At 37.0% G+C, this 9,524-nt stretch overlaps 1 gene segment (V, D, J or C); it reads left to right on the top strand.

Moving 5' to 3' along the window:
• Nucleotides 1-974: 974 nt before the first annotated feature.
• LOC116099037 lies at nt 975-8,855 on the top strand. The segment is given in 2 exon segments: nt 975-1,069; nt 1,193-1,735. Coding segments are annotated over 2 exon segments (360 nt in total).
• Nucleotides 8,856-9,524: the final 669 nt, after the last annotated feature.

Raw genomic sequence — 9,524 nt, 5'->3', positions numbered from 1 at the left:
TCCAAAAGCGCCCATTCCCAAAACTCAGGAAACATTGAAGAAAATGAAGTGGAATAAAATGATAGAGTCAGAAGATCAGGGAGTTTTCTGTGAGGTTGCATATCCTTGTAACATCAAAACTATCCCTGTAACATGTTGACAACATGAGTACTCAAATGTGAGTTAAACTAGAAGGACACTAATGAATGTGACACACAAAATGGGCAACAACAGCCCATGAGTCCTCACATCTTCAAAAGATACTAAGGGGAAGGTAAAGCTGTCAGCAAAAGAGGTGCTCCTCCTTAGGGAAGATCACACCAATCATTGATCCAGGTTGACAAGATGAGCCCTGAAAACCTTCATATATGTAATGTTATGTGTGTCTATGAGAGATTTTTTAATTCATGTGCTTGTTTGTGTGTTTGATTTTGTGTGTGTGTGTGTATGTGTATAAATATATAAGTTCATAGAATACAATTAATAAAAAAAGAGGCCATGGATTTGAAAGAGAATATGGACAAGTTTTTTTTTTATGGGGGGTCTTTGAATAAGTAAATGTTAGGGAAAGTGATGTATCTAAAATTCAGGCTCACAAACAAACACAGAGGAATAAAAGAAAGGAGGAAACTGGCCAAAATAGCATCTACACCTAACTTTGAAAGGACAATGGAATCAGTTATGTACTGCCTAGAACAGTATAATATCTAAAAGACCCTGGAGTGGAGGAAACCTTTCATGGAGAGTCTACCTAAAACATGATAGAAATAAAAATAAACCGTACCTCATAGATTATAGCTGTTTTTTGTTGTTCAAAAGAAGCAAATCAAATTCTGTATAAATAAACCTGTACTGCATCTGACTTGGAGACATTAGAGAATGACAGGTCTGTAATGAGCTACTGACATGATAAGCCCTGAAGCTGTGCCTACCCTTTGCTGATTTGCATGTACCCAAAGCACAACCCAGTGACATGAGTATTTCTTCAAAATTAGGTCACACCCTGTTCTTGAGTTGGCCTCACACAGATCACACACAGACATGAGTGTGCCCACTCAGCTCCTGGGGTTGCTGCTGCTGTGGCTTACAGGTAAGGAAGACAGCACTACAAATTCATTCAGCTTCCTGTAGTCAGTGCTGCTTGGTCTCAGTGAAAATCTTCTTGTGAGAGAATTAATAATGTGGGGATTTGTTTCCAATTTTCCCATCTTAGATGCCAGGTGTGACATCCAGATGACCCAGGCTCCAGCCTCCCTGTCTGCATCTGTGGGAGAAACTGTTTCCATCTCATGTCGAGCAAGTGAAAACATTAACAGCTATTTAGCATGGTATCAGCAGAAACCAGGGAAATCTCCTCAGCTCCTGATCTATGCTGCAACTAGCTTGGAAGTTGGTGTGCCATCGAGGTTCAGTGGCAGTGGAGCTGGCACACAGTATTCTCTCAAGATCAACAGCCTGCAGGCTGAAGATGTTGCAACTTATTACTGTCTACAGCATCGTAAAACCCCTCCCACAGTGATTTAAGCCATGACATAAACCACCCAGGGAAGCAGAAGTGAGATCACAGGCTGCCCAACTGTCCTTAGGATGTCTCCAGCTGTTCATCTGCCGAAAGTGTTTCTCTTTGCCAGGGCTTAAAGGTTAATGTGATATTTTTATATAGTGATCAGAGAAACGTTTATATGTCCCTCAGGCCTAGTATCAAAACAAGGGAATGGTTTACATGACTCATTAAAAGGGAAAAAAAACAATAAAATACCTGTTTATTTTTAGGAGAATATTGTCAATAGCTGGGAATCATTCAACAGGCTTGCAAACACAAACATACATACACATACACACACACACACACACACACACACACACACACACCACACCCATGCACAGCTTGTATTATTTTGGCAAGAAAGAAATTTATCTACTTATACAATCAATATACAGAGGAAGAAGTCTAAGGAAATAGTTTAATGATTATGAACATTAGCTCTTTTGCAAGGGGAATTTGGATTCAAGTCAAAACACTCACTTAACGTCTAGCTTTTTTTTTTTTTTTTTTTTTTTTTTTTTTTTTTTTTTTTTTTTTTTTTTTTTTTTTTTTTTGGTTTTTCGAGACAGGGTTTCTCTCTGTAACCCCGGCTGTCCTGGTACTCACTATGTAGACCAGGCTGGCCTCGAACTCGGAAATCCGCCTGCCTCCGCCTCCCAAGTGCTAGGATTAAAGGCGTGCGCCACCACCGCCCAGCTAACGTCTAGCTTTTTAGAACTCCAATTCGAAGTTTATTTTTAAGCAACTCTTCCTGCCTATGAATGAAGGAATTCATCCCAGTGTCAATGCAGGTAATCAAACTGCAAAGAAGCCATTAGCAAATTTACTTCTTAATCCTGGATCAGAATGAGGTAGTTTGATCTCACTCATGGTGTTCCCCTCAAATTTAAGCATTGAATAGTTTGGGAAAAACTTTTCTAATACTATCTCTGGTACACAAGGAAGTGTTATTATGTAGAAACTCAATCCAGGGTACATATTATTTCTTATGAGAAGATGCGTTTTAGAGATAGGTTTCTTGGACTATCATAAGAGTTATAGGAAGAGTCTGGTATGTCGATGGTCATAGAGATAATATGTTTGTCGTTTTTGCTATGAGCCTGGTTGTTAGAGTTTGGGGATTTTCTGTATAGAGAAATAATGTAAGGGTCACATATAACATCTATTTTGTTTTCTTTTCCTGGGAGATTTATGTTACCCCATCAAGTTTCTTCCTCTATGACTTACTTTTCTTTGTCATACCTTAGTTATCAGATATTTAATGGCTTACTTTTCTATTCCTGTGGTAAGACATCATAGTCAAGAATAAGGCAAAGCAGAAGGAATATAATTTAGACAACCTCACACCATTTTTTCAATGAACTAAAGTGTCCTCATCACCAGTACTTCCAGGAGTCTACCTTCAACATATGTTTATTACTCTAGAATTTAGTAAATTTGAGGGCTTTGAATCTGACAATGGAAGTCAGAAGAGGAAAATTTAATATCCACAACCATATGCTTTATCAAAATTGATCACACATTTGATATCTGATGTTCATGTTTTCAAAAATTGAGAAAATCATATTCTCTGGAACAAAACAATTAACAGTGTATTTCTCACTGGAATCCTTTACACAAGGCACAGTTCAACCTTTCAGGTTTTACTCTTTATTTCCCACTAATTGGTTTGTCATATGGGACTCGAATACAAACACACAATAGATAATCAGCAGTACACAGTTTTGCTACAATTTTCACTTGATTCAACATTGTTCTCTTGTGTAATGTATTATTTTTGTACAGTATATTTTTGAAAATAATATTTTGTACAATATATTATCATAACTTGTTATTGACATCATCTGACCAAAATATGGCAAATAGGAAAGGATAGATAAGAAGGTGGGATATTCAGTAGACAGAAAGGATTCTAGGATAAATCCAGGTCCATGGCTTAGGGAATGTCACCCTGGAACGTGAGAAAACAGACACAAGAGAGCTGAGCAGAGGTTACTAGCCACGTGTCAGAACATAGATTAGAATAAATGGGATATTAAATTATGAGTTAGTTGGATAACAGCAAGGATTATTGCCAAGGTATAATTTATAAATATATTTGATTTCCAGAGTCATTATTTCTGAGAACAGCCATGGGGAAAAAGAGCTGTACCTCAACATCTTTGGGCCGATTGTTTCAATTGTATCTTTTGTACCTAGGTACATTATCTCCCATATCTCTTCAAACTTCTTCATATCTGCACACGCAGAATGAGCCATAATAACCAGATATGTTAATCCCAGCCACTCAGTCTACCTTTATTTGTAACACTCTTCATGCCTTCCTTCATTTCAGATATTGGTGATTTTGAAAATCACATATCATTTAAATTTGCTATCCCTGTCACTTTGTACACAAAATTGTGTAAATTGGAAGACACCATAAAGAATATATTGGCTTGAAGATAGAATTCTACCACACAGCCCTAGCATGAATATATTCTGTGTATTAGACATTAGTTTAAATTAGTTTAAATTAGTTTTGAATCCAAAAGTGAGGGTCATTACATATAAGGCACATGATTTCAGATGATCCAATCCCTTTTAAATGTTCATTTTGGTCATTGGTTAAGAAATTATCTGCCAAAATTTTCTGACACAGTTATTCTCCCTTTATATAAACAATGATTTATATAAAAGTCCTTCATATTTTTCCCTGTTTAAAATATTAGTCTAATTCAAAGATGCCTATGTTTAGTAAATTAATATGCTATACTAATTATTGAATTATTCAAACTATTCATGTTTGACCATGGTATGCCTCCTCTAAATCTCCTTTCATTTATGATCATCTGAACCCTTCATACTTGAAGAATTTCTTAGTTGATAATTCTAGGTTCAGAAATTGATATTCTCCCCAAAGATGAGTGGCTTCTCTTAAATTTGGGTAATTTAGAATTTTTGGATGACTAGACAAGTGTTTCTATCTATGCTAATGAACATTGTTCAGCTATAAGATTCTAGCCAAACAAATCCACACAGAGATATATGTTTATATTCTAGTGAATACAGTATGAGTTTAAATAATAAATGCATCTAAAAATCTTTGAAAAACTCCTAGTTTATTTGTATATTTTAACTGCCTTCTCTATCACTGATATCAAGGCTCTTATTTTCATTCATGAATTCATTTCTTCATTCATTCGTTCACTCATTGTATTTGTCATATGTTCAAATCTATCATAATTTATTATTTTATCTTATTTACTTTCATAGGTACACATATAGATGTTCCCTCTGTCCTGCTTTTGTGGAATGCTGCACACAGATTGAGAGTAACTCATACATAGATGAGATACTACCTTTGTTTATCTTATCCTTTCCATTTCTCTTGCTTTTATACTTACAGCCCACAATAACAAAACTTTTACTATGGAAGGTCTCACTATGAACTTTATTTTGGCTATAGATCTTTGTGAAGAGTTCTACCACTTTCTTGAATGCTGTTTTATTCATATTCATTATGCTCCACTCTTTTAAACAGAAACTTTGAGAAGTATTTTTTCAGGAATAAATAAACAATGCAGGTATAATAAAGCTATGAAAGTTTAGAGGACATAGCAGAGTCAAAGGAATGAATGAACACACATTACCAAGAGAGCTTCCACGCCTGTAGAAAATGGTTTGCTTTATCAATCAAAGAAGACCTGAAATAATCTGTATCATCTAGAAATACTAGGCATAGTTGCATATAATTTTAAGCAGAGTTGGGAAGGAAATCCAATTTCCTCACATGAGAATAGAGCAAATCCTTACTTTGACTACCCATAATGAAAAAAAATCCTAGTCTGAGTAAGGTAGATTGTTAAACTGCAGAGCACAGGTTGTGGATTGCAAAGGCTGCTATATAAAATTTTCCTAATAGCATGATTTAAAGAACACATATGTTGTGTTTATAAATTCAGGTGCCTAAGGTAAAATTGTGCTGACCCAGTCTCCATCATCTCTGTCTGCAACATTGGAAGAAACTGTTGTTATCTAATGTTTGACCAGTCAGCACATTAGCAATAATTGATCCTGGTGGAAAATCACCTAAGCTCCTTTCCCTTGGTGCACCAAAATAAGTATTGGACAGCGTCAAGGTTCACAGGCATCATGTAAGGAATGGAGTAAGTGTGAGAATTCACATTCAACATCAATGGTGTCCTGTATAAAATATTTGCAACCTATTACTGTCAGGAGTTTGATGAGTTTCTTCCAGAAAGGTTACAAGTCATGACAAAAACCTTCAAGGAAGTCACATTTTTAAGTAGGATGCCCATCCATTCTTTTTGTTTTTGTTTTTGTTTGTTTGTTTGTTTTTGAGACAGGGTTTTTCTGTGTAGCCCTTGGCTGTCCTGGATCTCATTCTGTAGACCAGGCTGGCCTTGAACTCAGAAATCCACCTGCCTCTGCCTCCCAAGTGCTGGGATTAAAGGTGTGCACCACCACTGCCTGGCACATCCATTCTTTTGTGTATCTTCATTTTTATAGTAATTTTCAGATTCAACCTAGCTTTGAAAGTTATTTTGAAGTTTTAAGAGAGGGAGCCATGGCATTCTCTTGACCTTGTTAATTCTAAGCCTTGACAGCAAACATTTTGTCATTTATACATTGTTTTAATTAATAAAAACTGGTCATTTATGAAGACTGCCTCCAATATCATCAAAATAATTTTGCTATTTCCCCAGGCTAGGCCATTGTTTCATTTTTTTAAAAATTGTATCTCATTTCTGAGTGAATTTCAGTGAAGAATGTGCCACCGTTCACATGTTAATGCCAAAAGTTATCATGTACAAAAATGATTCTCCCTTACCATTGCAGTTTCAGGGATTGGAACCAGATTCTCAGGATCAATTAAATGCTTGTATAGTCTAAACTGGCATACATAACTATAGTTTACACTTTTAAATAATTAATTGATTTATTCATTCACATACCAAATGTTGCCCCAATTTGGTCTTCCATACAAGAGTTCTTCCCCTCCTTGTGTTTCCATGTGTGTAGTGACTCCACATGTGTTGGAGTTTTGAGTATCCTCTGTATGAGTAGATTAGTAGAAAAAAAGATTGAAATTTGGTTTTGTCATGGAATACCTTTGTTTTTCATTCTATGTAGATTGCAAGTTTTCCTGGGTACATTTGTGATCTCTAAGCATCTGCATGACATCTGTCCAGAACTTTCTAGATTTTAGACTCTCTTTTGAGTATTCAAGTAGAATTCTGATAGGTATGTACTTATATATTACTTTCTTTGTTTCACTTACAGTTTTTAATAGTCTTTCTTTGTTATGTGCATTTAGTGTTTTGATTATTATGTGTTGTGAGGATTTTCTTTTCTAGTTCAATCTATTTGGTGTTCATTAAGTTTCTATTCATTTATAGCCATCTTCTTCTTTAGGTTAGGGAAATTTTCTTCTATAATTTTCTTTAAGATGTCTTCTTGTCCTTTGAACTGGGAATCTTCACCACTTTCTATTCCTATTATTTTTAGTTCTTAGGTTTGGTCTTTTCATTGTGTCCCATATTTTTAGGTTAGCAACTTTTTACCATTTGTACTTTCATTCCCTGATTTGTCTATGTCCTCTATTGTATCTTCTCTCTCCAATCTCTTCTATTCTGTTGGTGATGCTTGCATTTATATTTCCTGATCTCTTTCCTAGTTTTTCCTTCTTCAGGGTTGCTCCATATGTGACTTCTTTATTGTTCCTATTTCCATTTTTAGGTCTTGGATTATTTTGTTCAATTCCTTCCCCTGTTTGATTGTATTTTCCTGTATTTAAGTGATTTATTTGTTTCCTCTTAAGGCTTCTACCTGTTTACCCCTGTTTTCCTTTATTTCTTTAATTGAATTATCTGTTTCCTCTTTAAAGGCTTCTCTCATCTTCATGAGACAGGATTTTAGGATAGAATTTTGCTCTTTAGGTATGTTACGGTATCCAAGGCTTGGTGTAGGAGGAGAACTTGGTTCTGATGATGCCAAATTACATTGGCTTCTGTTTCTTATGTTTTTGTTCTTATACTTTAATGTATGTTTATCTCTGATGTCTAGTGACCTGAGAATCTTGGATTGGAGGAAGCCTCTTTCGAGGCAGGTGGAGCTGTGTGACCTGGGTTTGAGTAGGCCTCCTGGGAGTCAGTCAGTGCTATCTCCTTACAGCAGGCCTCCTGTGCCCCTAGATAGAGAAGTCCTCTTGGAACAGGGTGTTGTACCATGATGGCTCATGGCTGAGGCAACAGTCTCTCTCTCTTCCTGCTGCTGACCTGTGGCTACACTGCACATTAGTTAAAAAGGAGGCATTGTATAAATGAGATATTTTATTATAGGAAGAAGAAAATAAGTGGTCAAGTAGAAAGGAGAGGAAGGAGAGGAGAAAAGAAAGAGAGAGAGAAAGGAAAGAAAGAAAGCAAGAGAGGAACAAAGAGCAAAAAAGAAGATGAAGAAGGCAAGAGAGGAAAGAGGGCAAGAACAAGAGAAGAGACAAAGAGCAAGTGAGGAGAGGAGACAAACAACAAGAGAGTGAGGATGAGGAAAACTTTATTCTATGGAGCGTGGCATGTCTGGCTTGTGGTCGGATGCCTGGGGATAGTGTCCAGCTAGAATGCTCGAAGCTTGGGGCATTGTGTGACTGCTAGTGCACACATCTCCTGCGGGGGGATCTGTGAGGGGTTGTGACTGAAACAGGAACCAAAGACTCAGGAGTTATGGCCACGCTCCTTCTGGCCCCTGCAAAAACAGAAAACAGCCCAAGAAGGATCCAAGGCTCAAAGCCAATTACTCCACTAAGCAGATCACTTCCCCACACTGCCAGACACAGTACTGCAGGATTGGGGAGCAAGCATGTTGATTTGCCACAGAAGCTGGTGTAAGTAAAGACAAGAAGGGCAATGGAGATCTGGCAGGGTGGCCTAGATCCATGCTTACTGGACTCTGTGGTGGTCCGAGCTGGGGTGAGTATTTGGTCAAGGGTCTCACCTATGATCTCAATTAGGGCATACCTCTTAGGAAACAGGTAGAGATATGAGGTCAATGATCTGGCATGTTGATTTCCTCAGGCTCAGGTAGAGGTGCAGACCAGAAAGATGATATATCTTGTTTATTTTCATAATATTTATTTTTTATTTCCTTTCAGGGGGAAGTTGAAAAGATGGATGGCTGCTCAGAAGGTGCAAGAAGATGAGTGGGATTTAGACCCATGATGTGAAGCTCACAAAGAATCAACAAAAAGTTAAAAAGGAGTTATAAAGAAATTGTCTCTTCTCTCTTTCCTCCCTCATTTCCTCATTGGTAAAATTTTTGCAATGCCTCCCCACACATGTATCTGATTCTTTGTGTGTGTTTGTGTATGTTTGTGTGTGTGTGTGTGTGTGTGTGTGAGGGAGAGAGAGAGAGAGAGAGAGAGAGAGAGAGAGAGAGAGAGCTAATGCACATGAATATATATGTATATGATGTATATGTCTATGTGTATGTGAATGCACATCTATATGTGTATATGTATGTGTATATATATACACATCTATATATGTGTATATATATATATATATATATATATATATATATATATATATATATATATATGTACTCAAGAATATAAACACAAACTGATGAATTAAAGCCACAGTAGACAAATCTATATCACAGCAGCAGTGACTATGGATCAAGAGACATCATGGAATAGAAGGTCAGAAAGGAAAGAATACCAAGAAGTGCTTGAAAACAGTCTCATAAAAATGGTTGCATTTACATTTAAATGCCTCTCTTTCTACACTATCTCAATTCCTTAGGTTCTGTTCAAAAAACAGGGGGCTTGGGCTGCAGCCCTGGGCCTTCCTGCCTGAGGCTCTTTCTCTCACTGGTGGCAGGGGCCTGGTGTTGAGGCACAGTCACTCTCTCTCCTCTGGGGCAAGCCTGCTTGTTGCATGGCACCTTAATTAAAAAGGTGGCAATGTATGAATGAGTTATTTTATTGTAGGAAGGAGAA

Source organism: Mastomys coucha, unplaced genomic scaffold, assembly GCF_008632895.1.
Source record: "Mastomys coucha isolate ucsf_1 unplaced genomic scaffold, UCSF_Mcou_1 pScaffold20, whole genome shotgun sequence".
NCBI classification, from domain to species: domain Eukaryota; kingdom Metazoa; phylum Chordata; class Mammalia; order Rodentia; family Muridae; genus Mastomys; species Mastomys coucha.
Note: the sequence above shows the minus strand (reverse complement) of the source record. Positions and strands in the feature narration are given on the sequence as shown.